We start from the raw sequence: 20,601 nt of genomic DNA, 5'->3' as shown, positions 1-20,601 counted from the left end.
GGGGGGGGTGTTGTGGGGGGGGGTGGAGGTAGCACTGAGCTGAGATCGCAGGCACCACTGCACTACAGCCTGGGCAACGGAGCGAGACTGTCTCAATAAATAAATAAATACACACACACACACACACACACACACACACACATTCTGAAAGGGGCCTGCCTGGGTTGGAATCCACCTCTCCATTTAAGAGCTGTGTGTCCTGAATGACGTTACTTTGCCTCTCTCTGCACGTTGTTCACACCACCTGTAAGAAAGGGGATAACTGTTTCTGCCTAAGAACAACAAGAGGAATAAAATGAGGTGGTCCATAGAAAGCACTCAGAACAGTGCCCGTCCATGACAGACCTAAGCTATTAGCCACAATTATTGTGTTTGATATTAGCTACTGGGTATCTGTGGCGGTCAGAGTAAAACTGAGAACTCACTTTATGCAAAAGATGCTGCTAAGTGCTTTATTCCTATTCTCTCACTTTATTCTCTCATTAACCTTATAAAGCGCAGTCAGATTCTCCTGTTTATATATGGGGAAATTGAGGCTTACAGAGGTAAAGTAGTACACTCAACACCCCACAACTCAGAAAGGGCTGCCTGCAATTCAGATGGAGGTGTAGCAAGGCGCAGAGTCCTGGCCAGGGAGCCCACTGTGAGACCCCCAGACTGCCTCGCAGTCAACTGTACACATCCTGCTGGGATCGCCGAGGGGCGCTGCAGCGATCTGGTTTCTGGGGCTGTGTCTGGGTGGCACGTTTTCAGAACAGGGACCTGCCTGGTTCGTCTTCCAGTCCTTCCCCTCCAGCACCCGGCAAGGCCCAGTCAACACGAGCAAACTCGGAAATCCTAGCTGAACCCACGACCGCTGCATGAGGAATCGGCGTGCCCGTTCTTCAGGAGGTCAATTCTTCTGAATTACTTCCATTTTAGAAAAACAATGGTAACAACTCAAACCAAATCGTTTAGAAAGGAGAATAAAGCAGCACCGACAAAGGAGGCGATTGCTGGGGTCGCTCGGGGTAGGAGCCGGGTGAGAGGCTGCAGGGAGGGCAGGGCACCCGCCGGCGACAACGGGGTTCGGGGTTCGGTGGGAGAGGCCCGGGGAAGGGAGAGTATGGGGTGCAGCGCCGCGGCGGGGGGCGTGGGGATGGAGCCGGCGGAAGGAGGGCTCTGAGATGTGAAGGGGCGGGGCTGGGGGTGTTTGGTCTGAAGGAAGGAGTCTCACGGGACGAAGGGACGAAGATTTCCTGGGGTCAGGGGCGCCGAGGGGCTTCGGAGCCGGATGCCGCGGAGGGGGCCCGGGGCCTGGGGGGCGTGGTGAGAAGTCAGAGGGGTCCGGCGAAGCAGCCGGCTGGCGCAGAGGGGGCCGAGGCGGGGTCTGGGGCGGAAGGGCCGCGAGAGGGCGCCCAGGGCGCTGGGGGGGGCGCGGTACCTGCAGGGCTGCAAAGTCTTCCAAACCGGTCCCGCCAGACCCGCGCGGCCACCGCCCACGTCTCTGCCGCCGCAGCTGCTGCCGCTCCGCGCCCTCACGTGACGCGCGCACGCGCCGGGGGCGGAGCCGTCTCAGGCCCCCCCGACCGGCGTCCCCAGCGCGCCGGCCCGACCCGAGTGCGCGTGCGCGGCAGTTGCCTTGGCGACCGCGGAAGCGTTGGGCTGCAACGACTAGGGCGCGAACGGCTGGCGAAGAAGGAAAACTGGGAGTCTCTGACTGGGCGGGGGCCGTAGCGACGTCCACTGCGGACCAGGGCTCCCCACAGCTGCGAGGCGTTCGGTGTCGCCGAAGTAAACATGCATCCTAAACCCTCGGAGCCTGCGGCAGGTGGGGCAGCAGAGCTGGATTGCACGCAAGAGTCCGGCGTGGAGGAGTCTGCGGGTGACCACGGGAGCGCAGGCCCAGGGGGCTGCAAGGAAGGTGCCGATTGCCCCCCACGGAGGGTGGTGGGCAAGGGGCCGACACGGCTGGGCGCTCCAGCCCCCTTCCCACACCACATACCCGATCTTCACAGCCAAATAATAACAATAATAGTAACGGTAGCAGCCAACGCTCTGCAGTAGGGGCTTCTCTCCCCATTTCCTACAGAGGAGGAAATACTTAAGATACTTAAGGGGTTATAAAACTTTCTCCAAACAGATAACCCTCGGCTAGTCAGTGACAGAATAGACTCGGCCGGGCGCGGTGGCTCATGCCTGTAATTCCAGTACTTTGGGAGGCGGAGGCTGGCGGATCATCAGGTCAGTCAGGAGTTCGAGACAAGCCTGGCCAACATAGTGGAACCCTGTCTCTACTAAAAATACAAAAAATGAGCTGGGCGTGGTGTCAGGCGCCTGTAGTCTCAGCTACTTGGGAGGCTGAGGCAGGAGAATCGCTTGAACCCGGGCGGCGGAGGTTGCAGTGAGCCGAGATCTCACCATTGCACTCCAACCTGGGCGACAGTGGGAGACCCCATCTCAAACAAAACAAAACAAAACAAGACAAAAACACCCACCAGACTCAGGCCCAGACAGTATTGGGTCTCCAGAGCCCCAGCCCTTACCCACCACGCCATTCTCCCTGCTCCCACCTTTGATGCTTTAAATATATCCCTTTATTGCTATCAGCATGTAAGATCAAAGGCTTTCTCCCCCTCCAGACTGCATGTTGTGTCAGGGCAAGACATCCTGATTGAATTTGGAGTTTAGTCCAGTGCCTGACCTAGGGTAGAGAGTCCAAATGAAGAGTTGGTGGTTCTGGGGTCAGTGTGTGACCCCCTCACCAAAGTTTGCCAGAATGGACTTGAAAGATAACTTTCATAGCTGGGCGCAGTGGCTCATGCCTGTAATCCCAGCACTTTGGGAGGCAGAGGCAGGTGGTCACCTGAGGTCGGGAGTTCGAGACCAGTCTAGCCAACCTATCGAAACCCTGTCTTTGCTAAAAACACAAAAATTAGCAGGGCGTGGTGATGTGTGCCTGTAATTCCAGTTACTTGGGAGGCTAAGGCAGGAGAATTCCCTGAACCGGAGAGGCGGAGGTTGCAGTGAGCCAAGTGGGAGGCTGAGGTTGCAGTGAGCCAAGATCACACCACTGCACTTCAGTTTGTGGGCAACGGAGCAGGACTCTGTCTCAAAAAAAAAAAAAAAAAAAGAAAAAAGAAAAAAAAAAGAAAAAAAAGGAAGGAAGGAAGGCTGGCTTCAGCTTCTGCTCCCAGTAGACTAGACTTGGTGCCCTAAGGGAAACCTTTTAGTGATTAGATTTAAAAGCCACTTGATTTGTGTTCCAGTTTCTGAACCCAGGCAACAAATAAACCAGCTGATTTGTGTTCCAGGCAACAAATATATCTTAAGCATCAACTGTCCAGATGAACCTTGTATGAGGAGCCATAGGGAACTGGCATTGCTCAGTGGAAAGACACTGACCTTGGAGCCATTGACACTGGGTTCAGGTTGAGGCTTAGCAGCTGGCCAGCTTTATGGCCATTGGCCCAGAGCTTAACCTCTCGGAGCCTTAGTCTCCTCATCTGTAAGCTGGGATAATTATACAGGAGTATATGGAGAGAATTACAATTAAATGCTCCAGCATATAGTGGGCCATTATTAAATGGTAGCTCTTATTAATTACATATTAATATTTATATATCGAGCGCTTATTCTTTATTTTTTCCACAAACATTTATCTGTTGCTTCCTGTGGCTGGGCATTCTATGCAAAATTGATGAGTTTAAGAATCAGTCCCCCCACGCACAGCCTTTAGTCTTGTTCACTAGACCACACAAACACAGAAAGCAGCAGACAACCGCTCTTAGTTAAGTGCAGTTGAATTGGCCAATTTTGAATGACCTTTAAAAAAAATTATTCATTTGAATGTGCTCATGTTATTTTATCAAAGATATTCTCACTATTTTGTTTCTTTTCATGTGATTTTCCTTTCGAAGATTTTTTTGAAGAGATAGAATCTCACTGTGTTACCCAGGCTAGATCTTCCTGCCTCAGCCTCCTGAGTAGCTGGGACTACAGGCGTGCTCCACTACACCTGGCTTGAGAAATTTTTTAAAAGGCAAAAGAACAAAGAACATTGAAACGAATACCCATGTTTTGCCAGCAAGAACTGAAAATGATTAACATTTTATCATATTTACTTGAAGTCTTTTTTAATTAAAGAAATAAGTTCCCCCCAAACAAAAAATAAATAAAAATAAATAAAGTCGGGCACGGTGGCTCACGCCTGTAATCCCAGCACTTTGGAAGGCCAAGGCAGGCGGATCACCTGAGGTCAGGAGTTTGAGACCAGCCTGGCCTACATGGTGAAACCCTGTCTCTACTAAAAATACAAAATAATTAGCTGGGCGTGGTGGTAGGCATCTGTAATCCCAGCTACTTGGGAGGCTGAGGCATGAGAATTGCTTGAACCTGGCAGGCAGAGGCTGCAGTGAGCTGAGATCCCAGCACTGTACTCCAACCTGGGGGATAGACCAAGACTGTCTCCCCCCCCCAAAAAAAGAAAGAAAACATTTTACATAAAGTTGGTGTTCCTTTTGTCTCCTATCCCCCACCTGCTTTCTAATCCCATTCCTTTCCTCCCTTGTCCAGAATTTTATATGCATTCTTGCAAGCACTTCTCTATACATACATGCCCTGAAACAATGCATAGCATTGGTTTGCATATTTTTAATTTATGTACGGTATCCTGTGCTTATTGTGAAACTTGCTTTTTTCACTCCATATACGTTTCTGAGAACTATCCCTATGGATAGATGTACTTCTAGTGCATTCTTCTCAAAGGCAGAAAAGCAAGTCATTGTTTTATGTAACCAGTCCCTATGGATGGACATTTACATTGTTAACAGTTTTTGGCTTTTATAAAAAAATGCAGAAACAAATCTCTTTGTCCATGTTTTCTTGTGCACCTGTACAAAAGTTTTTATAGAGGACTATCTAGAAGTGAAATTTACACAGTCTTTGCCAGTGCTTTAAAAATTGTTATACCTTTAGGCCGGGCAGCATGGTGGCTCATGCTCGTAATCCCAGCACTTTGGGAGGCCGAGGTGGGCAGAACATGAAGTCAGGAGATTGAGACCATTCCGGCTAACACAGTGAAACCCCATCTCTACTAAAAACAAAAAAAAAAAAAAAAAAATTAGCCGGGCATGGTGGTGAGCACCTGTAGTCCCAGCTACTCGGGAGGCTGAGGCAGGAGAATGGCGTAAACCCGGGGGGCAGGGTTTGCAGTGAGGTGAAATCCCCCCCCTGCCCCCCAGCCGGGGGGACAGAGGGGACCCGGTCTAAAAAAAAAAAAAAAAAAGTTTTTTTTATTTAAAAATTCTTGTTTTTTTTTTTTTTTTTTTTTTTTTTTTTTAGAGAGACAGGGTCTCATTTTATTGCCCAGGCTGGAGTGCAGTGCTGTGAACACAGCTCACTGTAGCCTCAACTTCCCAAGCTTGAGTGATCAACCTGCTTCAGCCCCACAAGTGGCTGGGACTACAGGCACGCACCACTACATCTGGCTAATTTTTGTATTTTTTGTAGAGATGGAGTTTGCCGTGTTGCTCAGGCTGGTCTCAAATACCTGGGCTCAAACAATCCACCTGCCTCAACCTCCCAAACAGTGGGATTACAGGCATGAGCCACCATACCCAGCCGCTAAAGAATACTGGTGTTCTATAGTAAAAGTGGATGGTCATTAACCAAGCTGAAGTTGGGGGATATTTTTTGGTATATATCTTGGTCTCTACAGACATGATCTCTTTTATTTTACAGAAATTAATGATCCTAAGGAAATATGTGTGGGTTCTCCTGCCACATCCTACCAAAGCCAGCAGAAACAGAGTGGTGATAATGGGTCAGGGGGTCACTTCGCACACCCAAGAGAAGACAGAGAAGATCGGGGCCCCAGGTATGTGGGCGTGCTGCCAAGTAGTGCACATTTATGGAGTAAGGTGGATGACGTAATCACTCCCTTGTACAGATAAGGAAATAGAGGCTGGTAGAGATTGAATTGCCTGCCTGGTGTCTGAGAATGGAGTGAGGATGGCACTGCCTTTGCTGCACAACTGAGCGCACATTCTATTCAACTTTAATGCCAGACCTGCAGAGAGGAACAGCAGTAGTTCCTGATGACACCATTTAAAGTATTTTTTATTAGAACATACATTGCAATTTTTAGGCTGGGCACAGTGGCTTATGCCTGTAATACCAGCACTTTGGGAGGCTGAGGCGGGCGAATCACGAGGTCGGGAGTTTGAGACTGGCCTGGACAATATGGTGACACCCCGTCTCTACTAAAAATACAAAAAATTAGCTGGGCATAGTGGCGGGTGCCTGTAATCCCAGCTACTCAGGAGGCTGAGGCAGGAGGATCGCTTGAACCTACGAGGTGAAGGTTGTAGTGAGCCAAGATTGTACCACTGTACTCCAGCCCGGGTGACAGAGTAAGACTCTGTCTCAAATTTAAAAAAAGAACATACATTGCAATTTTTAAGAATGCTGAAAATAGGCCAAGCACAGTGGCTCATGCCTGTAATCCCAGTACTTTGAGTGGCCGAGGTGGGTGGATCACCTGAGGTCTGGAGTTCAAGACCAGCCTGACCAACATGGTGAAACCCCGTCTCTACTAAAAATACAAAAATTAGCCGGGCATGGTGGTGCATGCCTGTAATCCCAGCTACTTGGGAGGCTGAGGTAGGAGAATCACTTGAAACCAGGCAGCAGAGGTTGCAGTGAACTGAGATTGTGCCATTGCACTCCGGCCTGGGCAATAAAGTGAGACTCGTCTCAAAAAAAAAAAAAAAAATGCTGAAAATAATACTGGATGAGGCCCTAAAATCTATATAAAAAAGAAGAAGAAAAGAAAAGGAGAAAGAGAAAAGAAGAACTTAAAATAGGTATCAGGCATATAGGATGTTATAGAATTTTGGGCAGGAATGGATGTGGTAAAGAACTGTGAGAATATATTTTACAGCTGACAATTTGCAATAAGCTTATTCATATTTTACATTTTAACAGAATGACTAAAAGTTCCCTGCAAAAACTCTGCAAGCAGCACAAGCTTTATACTACCCCAGCATTGAATGATACGCTGTATTTACACTTTAAAGGTAAGGCCCTAAGAGAGGAAGTGGTTCACGTCAGGTGGAAGGATTCTGTCTAGTGGTATAAAAAATTACTTGCAGGGATCATCTTTAGTTCTCAGAATGTATCTAAGCAGGACATTTCAGAGTTTAGTGGAGATTTATGGAAAAGGAATAACTTATATTTCAAGAAAAAGTCTTGCCTGACCAGAGTTTACAAAGGAGCCACTGGCTATAGGAATACCAAGGAAACACATTATCTTTTATTGTTGTTTCCTAAGGAATTTTTTTCTTTTTTCTTTTCTTTTTTTTTTTCCAGATGGTGTCTTACTCTGTTGCCCAAGCTAAAGTGCAGTGGCACAATTTCTGCTCATTGCAGCCTCTGCCTCCAGGTTCAAGCTATTCTCCTACCTCAGCCTCCTGAGTAGCTGGGTTACAGGTACCCGCCACCACACCTTGCTAATTTTTGTATTTTTAGTAGAGGCGGGGTTTCACCATGTTGCCCATTCTGGTCTCAAACTCCTGAGCTCAGGCAATCCACCTGCCTCAGCCTCCCAAAGTGCTGGGATTACAAGTATGAGCCACTATACCCAGCCAGGACTTTAATTTTTCATACCAGAAAGTTAGTTTATAAGTACTTTGGGCTTGGGAGGTATATGTTGGAAAGGATTGCAGCTTGATGTTGGAAACAAATAATGAAGATCTTTGGGTGCCCCTTAGAATGGAGAGTCATGAGCAGGAGCCAGGGTTGGAGTCCAGTATCACATATAAATGGAAGCTCAGTGTCACAGACAGGGCTTTTCCCAGCCTGAGGGCTCCCAGCCTGTGCTGATGGGGTGACCAACTTGCTCATCAGTCCTCTCATTGTTCTTTTGTTTCTTCAGTAGCTGTTTGCTGAGAGTCTACCGTGTGCCCAGCACTGCTCAGTGCTGAAAATGCACAGAGGGAACCGGCAAATGTGTCTTTGGTGTCCTGGGGGATGGGAGCAGCTGTTATGAGGATGGTGCCCTGGCAGGGAGATGCCCAAAGGGATCCAGGAGCACAAATGACTCAAGGGGTCAGAACAACTCCTATGGGTCTCCTCACTCCAAAATTCCCCACCCAGCATCCAAGTGTAGCAGTGAGTAAGATGATGTAGGAGGACAGACCCCCGGGGGACTGATACTTAGGAGGCGGAAAGAAAAAAGGAACCAGTAAGTTTGACTAAGTAGAGACAGTCAGAGAGGTAGAAGAGCTAGGAGAGAGAGGTGCCCATATTAGTTATCTATTGCTACATAATTAACTACCCTGAAACGTAGCAACTTCAACTCATGATCTCACCCAGTTTCTGAGGGCTGGGAACTCGGGAGTCATTAGCTGGGTGGTTCTGGCTCAGGGTCTCTCATGAGGCTGTAGTCAGACTGTCAGCGCAGCCTCACTCATTTGATGGCTTGAGTGGGGCTGGAGAATCCACTTCCAGGCTCTAGGCCTCACCCTCATAGCTGTCAGCCAGAGGCCTTAATTTCTCACCACATGAGCCTCTCCATGGGAGCTGGCTTCCCTTAGAGCAAGTTACCCAAGAAAGGAAGCAAGGCCAAGACAAAAGTGGAGGTGACACTTCATCACTCCATTGTATGCTGTTGGTGTCAGGATCCACTCCTGTCTTACTGCATTGCTAACATGAAGGCATCGATACTAGGAGGGTGATCCAGACAGCCTGAGGAGGAAGCTTGGAAAGGGGTGCAGGGCCCATGGGCCAGATGCCTTGGAATAGTCAAGGGCTAAGAGGACTGCCAATAGCGTGTAGCAATTAGGATCTTAGGGAGACTTTAGCCAGGTGGTTGCAGTGATGGGGGGATCCAGTGGTAGCAGCAAGTTGGAGATGGCTTGAACAGCAAAGGGGGAGGAGATGGGGTGAGAGCTAGAGCAAAGACCAGGGAGAAAAACCAGAATGTCAGAAACCAAGGGGACAAATAATCCAGTTTCTTCAACAAAAAACTGCAATGGAAGAAAGAGAGAGACACACACATACACACTCTAGGTTAAAAGTGACGTAAGGCCGGGCGTGTGTCTGTTGCCTGTGATTCCAGCAATGTGGGAGGCCGAGGCAGGCAGATCAGGAGTTTGAGACCAGTCTGGCCAACATGGTGAAACCCTGTCTCTACTAAAAACGCAAAAAAAAAAAAAAAAAAAAAAAAAGCCAGATGTGGTGGTGCATGACTGTAATCCTAGTTACTTGGGAGGCTGAGGCAGGAGGCGGGCTGCAGTGAGCTAAGATTGTGCCACTGCGCTCCAGCCTAGGCGACAGAGCAAGATTCTGTCCAAAAAAACAAAGGTTGGCTGGGCGCAGTGGCTCACACCTGTAATCCTAGCACTTTGGGAGGCCAAGGCAGGCAGATCACCTGAGGTAAGGAGTTCGAGACCAACCTGGCCAACATGGTGAAACCCCATCTCTACTAAAATACAAAATTAGCCAGGTGTGATGGCGGGTGCCTGTAATCCCAGCTACTCAGGAGGCTAAGGCAGGAGAATCACTTGAATCTGGGAGGTGTAGGTGTAGGGTATAGTGAGCCGAAATTGTGCAATTGCACTCCAGCCTGGGCGACAAGAGCCAGACTCCATCTCAAAAAAAAAAAAGTGACTTAAGAGACATCCACTAATGACAAGGTTCGGACCTTATTTGTGTGTTGATTCAGGCAGTAAACAGTTTGGAAAAAAAGACAACAAAGAAGTGTGACCAGTTACTGGCTATTGATGACATTGAGGAACTGTTGTTGAGACGTCACAGTGGTGTTGTGCCTATCTTAAAGACGTAAAGACAAAAAAAAAGTTCCTATCTTTCATAGATACTGACTTCAGCACGAAGACCTTGGAGTAACATGACAAATACTTCCGCTATAAAAATTTTTGTGGAGAGGGTTTGCAAGGAGGGAGAGCATCAGGAAGACTAGCTAATTGACGCTGGGCTTAGTACGTAGGTAACGGGATGACCTGTGCAGCAGACTACCATGGCACACACTTACCTATGTCACAAACCAGCACATCTGGCACAGGAACCCAGGAACTTAAAATAAAACTTGAAGAAATAAAATAATCAAAATTTTTGTGGAAAAAATATAGGATTTAAAAAAGTCTATCTATACAATACCTATGTTTAAGTGTATTCTATAACTATTTTAAATATTATGTATGCTCATAGCAAGCTTGGAAGGCGAGAGAGAAAAATGAAAACGATTATCTGTTGGCAGGAACATGGGTGCATTTTGCTCACCACTGATATGAAAATTTGTAATAAAACTTTTCAGGCAACGAAATAAAGAACTTTAAAAAGTGTTGGTAATAGTAGGTAAAGCATGAATTACACATTGATGATGAGTTACTAAAGGAAACTGAAACGTTTGTTTTCCTAACCCTAAATTTGGCTCATAAAACTGAAAAAGAGAACAAAACAAGGCCTATAGTTTGCACCAGGGTTAGGCCTGGTGGGGGCATTTTCAGGGCAGGTTTACCCCCACTGCACCCCCACCTCCACCCACTCCCTACCATGAAGGCAGCAGTAGGCTCCACCCTTTCAGGTGGGTGATTCCAGCAGAAACACTATTGTTCTTTTCAGCAAGACCCCCTGGGATGCATCAAAGTTGGTCTTGCTTGGCTAAGTGTGGCCACCCCCGAATGAGTCCCCATGACTCTGATAGGCTGCCCAGAGAGCCGTCAGGTGATATTAGGAGAAGGATGGTTCCTCCAAGAAAAGTTGTTACTGGAGGAAGGAGGTGTGGATGGCTGTTTTGAGCAGACTAAGATACCATAGCCTGGGTGGCTTGTAAACAACAAAAATGTATTTCTCACAGTTCTGGAGGCTGGAAAGTCCAAGGTCAAAGGACTGGCAGATATGGTGGCTGGTGAGAGCCTGCTTTTTTATTCTCAGATAGCACTTTCTTGCTGTATCCTCATGGAGTGAAGATGGCAAAGGAGCTCTCTGGGGCCTCGTTTATGAGGCCACTAATCCCATTCCTGAGGGTTCTTCTCTCGTGACCTTATCACCTCCCTAAAGTCCCACCTCCTAATACCATCACATTAGGGGTTAGGATTTCAATGTATGAATTTTGAAGGGACACAGACATTCAGTCCCTAATAGTAGGCAAAAACAAGGGTGACCATGACCCCTCTGCCCCGTGAGTAGGAGCTGAATTCCCATGTGCTTCCTTCTTGTTAGGTTTTGATCGCATTGAGAACCTGGAAGAGTACACAGGGCTGCGCTGTCTCTGGCTGCAGAGCAATGGAATACAGAAAATCGAAAACCTGGAGGCGCAAACCGAGTTGCGTTGCCTCTTCTTGCAAGTGAACTTGCTCCATAAGATCGAGAACCTGGAAGCTCTGCAGAAACTGGATATTCTTAACCTCAGCAACAATTACATCAAGACCATTGAAAACCTCTGTAAGAGTACCCAGGAAGCAGTGTGCCTATTTGCCATGTGTCCATCACTTTCCCCTGAGGGAGCTTCTAAGATTTTATATTATGGGCAAGAAGTGTTTTTGGTTTTGTTTTGCTTTGCTTCTTTTTGAGACAGGGTCTTGCTCTGTCACCCAGACTGAAATGCGGTGGTGCAGTTACAGCTCACTGCAGCCTTGACCTCCTGGTCTCAAGCAATCCTCCCACGTCAGCCTCCCAGGTAGCTGAGACCACAGGCATGTGCCACCAGACCTGGCAAGTTTTTCTACTTTTTATAGATATGGGGTCTCACTATGTTGCCCAGGCTAATCTCAGACCTCCGGGGCTCAAAAGTTTCTCCTGCCTTAGCCTCCCAAAGTGCTGGGATTACAGGTATAAACCCCTGCACCTGACCCAAGAAGCATTTTTATGCCTTTGTTTTTGACTTCTGCTGACCTTACCTTCCAGCCTGCCTCCCAGTCCTGAACACACTGCAGATGGCCCACAATCACCTGGAGACGGTGGAGGACATTCAGCATCTACAAGAGTGCTTGAGGCTTTGTGTCCTTGACCTTTCGCACAACAAGCTGAGTGACCCTGAGATCCTGAGCATTCTGGAAAGCATGCCCGATTTGGTAAAAACAAGAAAGCAACAAAAAAGCACCACAGGAAACCATTTCTATTATTTTCATCAAATATCAAGTCCTTTTGTCTTTTTTCTCCTTCCTGCCTTCCTTCCTTCCCTTTTTCACACTTTTTTCCTCTTTGTGTTTTTAGCTGGAATATCTGAAATGCCAGACGTCATATTATTTTACCCTCAAACAGTTCAGTGTGTACCTCTGACAGATAAGGCCTTTTTTTTTTTTTTTTTTTTTGAGACGGAGTCTCACTGTTGTCACTCAGGCTGGAGTGCCATGGCACGAACTCGGCCTACTGCAACCTCTGCCTACGGGTTCAAGCAAATCTCCTGCCTCAGCCTCCCAAGTAGCTGGGATTTCGGGTGCACGCCACCACACCCAGCTAATTTTTGTATCCTTAGTAGATTCAGGGTTTCATCATGTTGTCCAGGCTGGTCTTGAACTCCTGACCCTAAGTGATCCACCCGCCTCAACCTCCCAAAGTACTAGGATTACAAGCATGAGTCATCACGCTCAGCTACCACTCAATTGATTTTTCAAGGAAACCAGGTCCTCTGTCTGGTGTTATCCACATTCTGGATTTAGCTGACTGCATCCTTGTGGTGCCACTTAACATGTTCTGCTGGGCCTGGTATTTCCTGTAAAATGATATCGGAGTCAGAGACTGGATGGTATTCGGGCTCAATATTTCACCTTGAGGTGTGCTAGGCCCTTCCACTGCCGGTTCCTCACATCAGGGAGCATGTGATGCCTGCTTGCTTTTCCTTTTGTCATTTTAAGATTCACTAGTGGGTTCAGATGTTGTCAGCTTTGTCCAGCCATTATCAAGTTTCCCATCAGTCCTTCTCCCAGTTATTTCAGCAGTCACTGATGAAAGTTGCCTAGATGAATTATTTAATGAGAAGTCACACAATGACAACTTTCCAGTTCTCTCACTGTCTCAGCATTTGTTAGCTAGAATGCGTCAGCTAGAATGCTTCTACAAAGAGCTTTCACTCACCAACTAGTGGTTCATGCAGTTCATGCAGAAAAGGCCAGAATCAATGTTTGGCCCTTTTATTTATTAATTTTCTTTTTCTTTCCTTTCTTTTCTTTTTTTCTTTTTTTGACAGGGTCTTGCTCTGTCACCCAGGCTGGAGTGCAGTGATATAATCGTGGCTCACTGCAGCCTCGACCTCCCGGGCTCAAGCAATTCTCCCACTTTTGCCTCCAAGTAGCTGGGAGCACAGGTGCACACCACCACGTCCGGCTAATTTTTATATTTTTTGTAGAGATGGGGTTTTGCCATATTGCTCAGGTTGGTTATTTATCAATTTTCAGTAAAATGAATTGAGACCCTAGCAACCTCTCATGGCGACAATGAAGTCTTTCTTTTTTTAGTATCATTATGAATGTATGCATTTATATATACAGTATTTGACAAGATTTAACTCTTGCAGTCACTTTAACTTTTCATGTTCAAATTTTCCCATCCAGGTGAGGTATGGTGGCTCATACCTATAATCCCAGCACTTTGGGAGGCCAAGGTGGGCAGATCACTCGAGGCCAGGAGTTTGAGACCAGCCTGGTCAACATGGTGAAACCCTATCCCTAATAACAATACAAAAATTAGCTGGGTATGTTGGTGCACGTCTGTGATCTCAGCTACTTGGGAAGCTGAGGCATAAGAATTGCTTGAACCCAGGAGGCGTTGCAGTGAGCTGAGATCTCACCACTGCACTCCAGACAGAAAGAGACACTGTCTAGAAAAAAAAAATTCTCATCCTTTGGCTTGCTTCCCATGTCCTTTGAAGTCCTCTCTAGTACCTTTGACAGCTTCCTTGCTGCTTAGTGTCTATGTGTTGTCATGTGTACTAGGAAAAAATACTAAAACTAGTACACAAAACCCTTGAGTTTATTGTATACCGCTTAGTGCGTTGATAAACAAGGAGAAAGCGAGTCAACTGAAAGCAAATCACAGTTCAGGAACAATCTGTAGCATGTAATATCAAAAGACTAGTTTAGAACTGCAGGCCATGGTGAGAATAGAAAGCTCTATTATATTATAATCCTCCCATTTGTTCGTTTTTGTTTTGGCTGGGGTTGCCATAAGTACTGGGTGGCTTAACCAATAGAAATATATTTTTTCGTGGCTGGGTGTGGTGGCTCACGCCTGTAATCCCAGCACTTTGGGAGGCTGAGGCAGGCGGATCACAAGGTCAGGAGATCGAGACCATCCTGGCTAACATGATGAAACCCTGTCTCTACTAAAAATACAAAAAATTAGCCAGGCATTGTGATGGGCGCCTGTAGTCCCAGCTACTTGGGAGGCTGAGGCAGGAGAATGGCGTGAACCTGGGAGGTGGAGCTTGCAGTGAGTCGAGATCGCACCACTGCACTCCAGCCTGGGCAACAGAGCTAGACTCCGTCTCAAAAAAAAAAAGAAAAGAAATTTATTTTCTCATAATTCTAGAGACTGAACGTCAAGAGCAAGGTGTGGGCAGGGCTGGGTTCTCCTGAGTCCTCTCCTTGGCTGGTAGAGGGCCGTCTTCTCCCTGGGTCCTCACATGGTCCCTCCCTATGTGCTGTGTCCTACTCTCTTCTTCTAAGGACACCAGTCAGATTGGATTAGGGCCTACCCTAATGGGCTCATTTCAACTTCATCACGGCTTTAAAAGTCTTATCTCCAAATACGGTCACATTCTGAGGTGCTGAAGGACTTTAACATGTGAATTTTGATTAGGACACAATTCAGCCCAGAAGGAAAGCAGGTTGCTTTATATTAATAGTTGTTTTGTGACTGCATTTAAATCCTCCCCACACTGTGTACCCCTTTATTGCTGCCTGGGTGTATTGCTCCCACCGCCCCACCCTGTGCAGGGTAAGTCACTTGAAAATAGAGCAAGAATGGTAAAGACAGCATGAGAATGAAGTTTGGGAAATGCTAAACTAACTCATTTACGATATCTTCAACAAAGAAACAGTTTAGATATGAAAAATATTCCATCAGTTTAGGCAGACAGATTTTGAAATGGTTCACCCTCATGTTGCCTTAAGCATTCAACTTCTTTTTTTTTTTTTTTGAGATGGAGTTTTGCTTTGTCACCCAGGCAGGAGTGCAATGGCATAATCTCGGCTCACTACAGCCTCCGCCTCCTGGGTTCAAGTGATTCTTCTACCTCAGGCCCCTGAGTAGCTGGGATTACAGGTGCTCGCCACCACGCCCCTCTAATTTTTGTATTTTTAGTAGAGATGGGGTTTAACCATGTTGGCTAGGCTGGTCTCGAACCCCTGACCTCAGGTGATTCACCCACCTTAGCCTCCCAAAGTGCTGGGATTACAGGAGTGAGCCACCAAGCCCAGCCCCTCTAAGCATTCAACTTCTTTGAGTTTCTTTTTTTTTGAGACGGAGTCTCGCTATGTCTCCCAGGCTGGAGTGCAGTGGTGCGATCTCGGCTCACTGCAAGCTCCATCTCCCGGGTTCACACCATTCTCCTGCCTCAGCCTCCCAAGTAGCTGGGACTACAGGTGCCCGCCACTACGCCTGGCTAATTTTCATATTTTAGTAGAGACGGGGTTTCACCGTGTTAGCCAGGATGGTCTCAATCTCCCAACCTCGTGATCCACCCGCCTCGGCCTCCCAAAGTGCTGGGATTACGGGCGTGAGCCACCATGCCCGGCCAACTTCTTTTAGTTTCTTAAGGCAATAGAGGAGGTGACAGTATTTAAAGATGGGGGAGGATGGCAAGTGGGATTGCTGAACCCCTTCCTCCTCCCTGGTCCTAACTGACAGCAGGGAGCACTGTAAGCTGAGGGAGAAGGGCCCTCCATCCTGCGGCACTCAGCAGAAGTAAGCGGGCACTCTCCATCCTTTCCCTTAGTCACTGCTGCTTCTCTGGCTAGCAGCTATGTGCATTTTCTTAAAATGGATCCTGGCTGGGAAGAAAAGAAAACAATCAATTAGGCAGAGATTCATTTCAGTAAAAGAGGTTGGGTAGCAAAACTAATATAATCAACTGCTCTCAGAAAAAGCCTCAGAAAATGTTCTCCAGTATTGTTCCGGAGGGACAATGAGATCTAAGATCTGAAGTTCAAGTGGAGGAAAGGGCTGCTGAATGATCTAGACAGCTCTGATAGCATGAGAGCAATGGAAACCTTCCGATTTCTCCCATCAAGTCACCAGGACGTGATATTGGCACTTCTCTAGATTTTGTTCATTTGTTCTTAGTGCACAGCACATATCAAATAATTCAGTCGCATCTTTCAGTAATCATTTTGGTTCTGCTTGTCTTCTTGCAGCGTGTACTGAATTTGATGGGAAACCCAGTTATCAGACACATTCCTAATTATAGAAGGACAGTCACTGTACGACTAAAGCACTTAAAATACCTGGATGATAGACCAGTGTTTCCAAAGGACAGGTAAGAAGAGAAAAGCCTTCTGATCACATTTTAATGTTTAATAGTTGACCATGCTTAATATTAAACTTTTTAAATTTCTGATTCTTGAGCAATTTCACATATCGAAAACGTTCTTTGGAAATAGGCTTGATGGCTACATAATTGACTATAATGGAAATTTAAGCACTTATTCATAGATTTTTATATTCCTTTGATAAGTATCTTTGTATTGGTGGTTTACCTCTTTGCTGATGAGTTCCTTGGAATGGAATTTTGGGAGTAGCATCACTGCATTGAAAAATGCGGTTTCAGACTTTGTAAAAACTCTTACACATATTTTCTAGTTGTTTTCTAGAGAGTGTGTACCAATGTACAACCTCACAAGACATAACCATGAGAAGAAATCTTTGCCAAGTTAGTTAATGGGTGAAGACAGTACCCCGTTGTTTTAAATTGCCATTTTTGGATAATTGATGAAGTTGGGCATTTTTTTCACTGTTACTGGACACTTATATTTTCTCCTTTGTGAATATTCTGTCCGTGACTTTTTCCGAGTTTCTTTCTGAAGTGATTTTCTTACCGACTTGTAAGAGCTTCTTTAATATTAGGAACATTGTACCCTGGACTGCCATGTTTATCGTCACTGCTTTTATCTGTGTTTTTAACTTACTTTTAAATTTAGATCAATTTAGTAATTCTAATTAGAATAAAATATCAGTCATATAGGCTACTTGATGAGAAGTACAATCTGAATTTTGCATTATACGACATTTAAGATCAATGTAGCTTGTAATATGTTTTTAAACTCACAAATTTAAATCAAACTAACAAATATTTCCAATAGAGCTTCCACTTTAGCCAGGTAAGAAAACAAGACCTGCTTCTGAGAGGTTCAACAGAAATTGACCCAGCTCCCTGGGCCCCAGGTCTGGGGGTGGTGAGGACGGGGAGAGCAGCCAGTGTGCAGGGGCCTGACGCCCAAGCCAGCTCTGCAGCCACGAGCTACATTACGACCTTGGGGGAGCTCCCTAACCTCCCTGGGCGCACGTTCCTCATCTGCAGAGTGGGGATGAGAATATTGTTGCCACAGGGTCCTTGTGAGTGCCTGTGAGCAACATGCAGGACTCTGAGCAGGTGCTGGGCTCCTAGGAGTGAACCAGTGGGAGCAGCTGCCACTGAAGAGGCTGCCCCCGCCCCGGGGGCCATGCTGAGGAAAGTAACGTGGATGTGAGCAATAGGAGCCACCGTCCTTTACAGCATAGCCCAAGACTTCAGCTCAGGAGTCAGATTAACCTGGCTTGAATCTTTTTTTAGAGACAGGGTTGTACTCTGTCACCTGGGCAGGAGTGCAGTGGCGCCATCACTGCAGCCTCAAACTCCTGGGTTCACACAAGCCTCCTAAGTAACTGAGATTACAAGTGTGCATCACCAAACCCAGTTCATTTTTAAGTTTTTTGTAGAGATGGGGGTCTCACTATGTTGCCAAGGCCGGTCTCAAATTTCTGGCCTCAGGTGATCCTCCTGCCTTGGCCTCCCAAAACTCTGAGGCTCCCAAAGCCTCACAGGCATGAGCCACCACACCCCTGGTGTTGAATCTTAATCCAACCACTGACTAATTGTTTGACACTGGGTACTTGCTGTCATCTAGGATGCAGCAGGCATGTCTCACCTGTCATTAATGCACTCTCCATGACCTATGTAAATAGTGCCTTCTCCACTTGATGTCTCTTTGGCCTGATTTAATTTCCTCTTAGGACACATCAGCCTCTGACATTTCTTTGTTTAGGATCTGTCTTCCCCGATTAAAAGGGCTCCTCTAACAGAGATGAGCTCGTACACTCACTGCTGGGTCCCCAGCCTCTAGAACGGTGCCTGGCACGTAACAGGCAACAGATAGGCCTCTGCTGGCTGTCTGCTCTGAGATCAAAGGGTCTGAGGTTTTCTCACTGTGTGGTAAATGGACTGGAACCTGGCTTATTCTCCTTAGCATTTTCTGTCTCAGTGACTTGTGGTCTTTCTCTGCTATAGTATACTGTGCAACAGCCTGTCCGACTATTTCCAAACCCCTGTACCTTTGATTTTACAGCAGGGATCTGCTGCTTCTCTCTGAAGGTAAGCCTCCTGTTTTTAAACCACCAGACTTTATTTTTCAAATAACAACTTTGTTGAGGTATTATTCACATCGCATACAGTTTATGTATTTAAAGTGTACAGTGTGGCTGGACGCAGTTGCTCACGGCTGTAATCCCAGCACTTTGGGAGGCTGAGGTGGGTGGATCACTTGAGTTCAGGAGATTCCCTCTCAAAATAAAATAAAATAAAATATAAATATAAATATAAAACAAAGTGTACAATGCAGTGGCTTTGAGTATATTCACAGAGTTATGCAACCATCGCCACAATCAATTTTAGAACATTCTCATCACCCTAAAATGGAAACACTGGGCCGGGCGTGGTGGCTCACGTCTGTAATCCCAGTGCTTTGGGAGACCGAGGCAGGCGGATCACGAGGTCAGCAGATCGAGACCATCCTGGCTAACATGGTGAAACCCTGTCTCTACTAAAAAATAGAAAAAAATTAGCCGGGCATGGTGGTGGGTGCCTGTAGTCCCACCTCGTCAGGAGGCTGAGGCAGGAGAATGGCATGAACCCGGGAGGTGGAGCTTGCAGCGAGCTGAGATCACACCACTGCACTCCAGCCTGCACAACAGAGCGAGACTCCGTCTCAAAAAAAAGAAAAGGAAACACTGGGCATGGTGGCTCACACCTACAATCGCAGCACTTTGGGAGGCCAGGGTGGGCAGATCATGAGGTCAAGAAAGCAAGACCATCCTGGCCAACATGGTGAAACCCTATCTCTACTAAAAGTACAAAAATTAGCTGGGCATGGTGGTGGGCGCCGGTAGTCCCAGCTACTCTGGAGGCTGAGGCAAGAGAATCGCTTGAACCCGGGAGGCGGAGGTTTCAGTGAGCCGAGATTGCGCCACTGCACTCCAACCTGGGTGACAGTGCGAGACTGTCCCAAAAAAATAAAAACACCATCCCCATTAGCAGCCCACCCCCTATTTCTCGCTGCCTGAAGGCCCTGGCAGCCACTCCTCTCCTTTTCCTCTCTGTTGATTTGCCTGTTCTGGACATTTCATATAAATGGAGTCACCCGCCATGCGACCTTTTTTTCTTTCACTCAGCGTCATGTTGTCAGGGTTCATCTGCGATGTGGTGTGCTCCGTCCAGTATTCACTCCTTTTTGTTGACACATGATACTGCATTTTGATACACTACACTGTATTTGTCCATCAGCTTTTGGAAATTAGGATTGTTTTCACTTTTTGGCTATTGTCAATAATGAAGTTTTTGTGTGGACAGCTGTTGTCTCCTTCTGGGTACGTATCTAGGAATGGAATTTCTGGGTCATACAGGGACTTTATGTTTAATTTCTGAGGAGACACCCCCTTGTTTTCCAAAGCAGCTGCACCATTTTACATCCCCATCAGCAGCGTAGGAGGGTTCCAGTTTTCCCATATCCTCACCAACACTTCTGATTGCCTGTCTTTTTCTCCCTTTTTGTTTTTTTAAGATGGAGTCTCACCCTGTCACCCAGGCTGGAGTGCAGCAGTGAGATCTCAGCTCACTGCAACCCCTGCCTCCCAGGTTCAAGCGATTCTCCTGCCTCAGCCTCCCTAGCAGCTGGGATTAGAGGCATCCGCCACCATGCCCAGCTAATTTTTCTATTTTTATTAGAGACGGGCTTTCACCATGTCGGTCAGGATGGTCTTAATCTCTTGACCTCGTGATCCACCTGCCTCAGCCTCCCAAAGTGCTGGGATTAAAGGGGTGAGCCGCCGCGCCCAGCCCTGTCTTTTTATTTCTAGTCCCCTGGATGGTATGAAGTGGTGTCTCACTGTGGTTTCCATTTGCTTTTCCCTGGTAGATAATGGTGTCGAGCATCTTTCATGTACTTATTGGCAGTTTTTATGTCTTCTTTGGAGAAATGCCTGTTCAGTTTCTTTGCTGATTTTAAAAAATTAATAGACTTCTGACAGATTTTTTTTTTTTTTTTGGGAAATTCCCTTTTTTTTTTTTTTTTTGTTTTTTAAAAAATTATTAACTTTTTGAAAATTTTTTTTTTTTTTTTTTTTTTTTTT

General features: G+C 46.7%; 2 protein-coding genes across 3 annotated transcripts in view; one reads left to right on the top strand and one right to left on the bottom strand.

Moving 5' to 3' along the window:
• HSDL1 (hydroxysteroid dehydrogenase like 1) overlaps window positions 1-1,539 on the bottom strand; it is a 23,104-nt gene extending 21,565 nt beyond the window's left edge. Inside the window, exon 1 of one of the 2 annotated variants that reach the window (XM_017860905.1) lies at window positions 1,424-1,539. The gene's annotated coding sequence lies outside the window, so the exon portion shown is untranslated. The remainder of the gene's footprint in view (window positions 1-1,423) is intronic. The other variant, XM_017860913.1, reaches the window with a different exon arrangement.
• A 44-nt stretch (window positions 1,540-1,583) lies between these two features.
• DNAAF1 (dynein axonemal assembly factor 1) overlaps window positions 1,584-20,601 on the top strand; it is a 33,071-nt gene continuing 14,053 nt past the window's right edge. Inside the window, 6 exon segments of the mRNA XM_017860893.1 lie at window positions 1,584-1,903; window positions 5,722-5,857; window positions 6,967-7,058; window positions 11,224-11,445; window positions 11,908-12,074; window positions 16,356-16,477. Coding sequence (XP_017716382.1) covers window positions 1,780-1,903; window positions 5,722-5,857; window positions 6,967-7,058; window positions 11,224-11,445; window positions 11,908-12,074; window positions 16,356-16,477 — 863 coding nt within the window. The 5' untranslated portion in view covers window positions 1,584-1,779.

Source organism: Rhinopithecus bieti, unplaced genomic scaffold, assembly GCF_001698545.2.
Source record: "Rhinopithecus bieti isolate Rb0 unplaced genomic scaffold, ASM169854v2 scaffold_1618, whole genome shotgun sequence".
In the NCBI taxonomy this organism is placed as follows: domain Eukaryota; kingdom Metazoa; phylum Chordata; class Mammalia; order Primates; family Cercopithecidae; genus Rhinopithecus; species Rhinopithecus bieti.
This window is presented reverse-complemented; position numbering and strand designations above follow the sequence as displayed.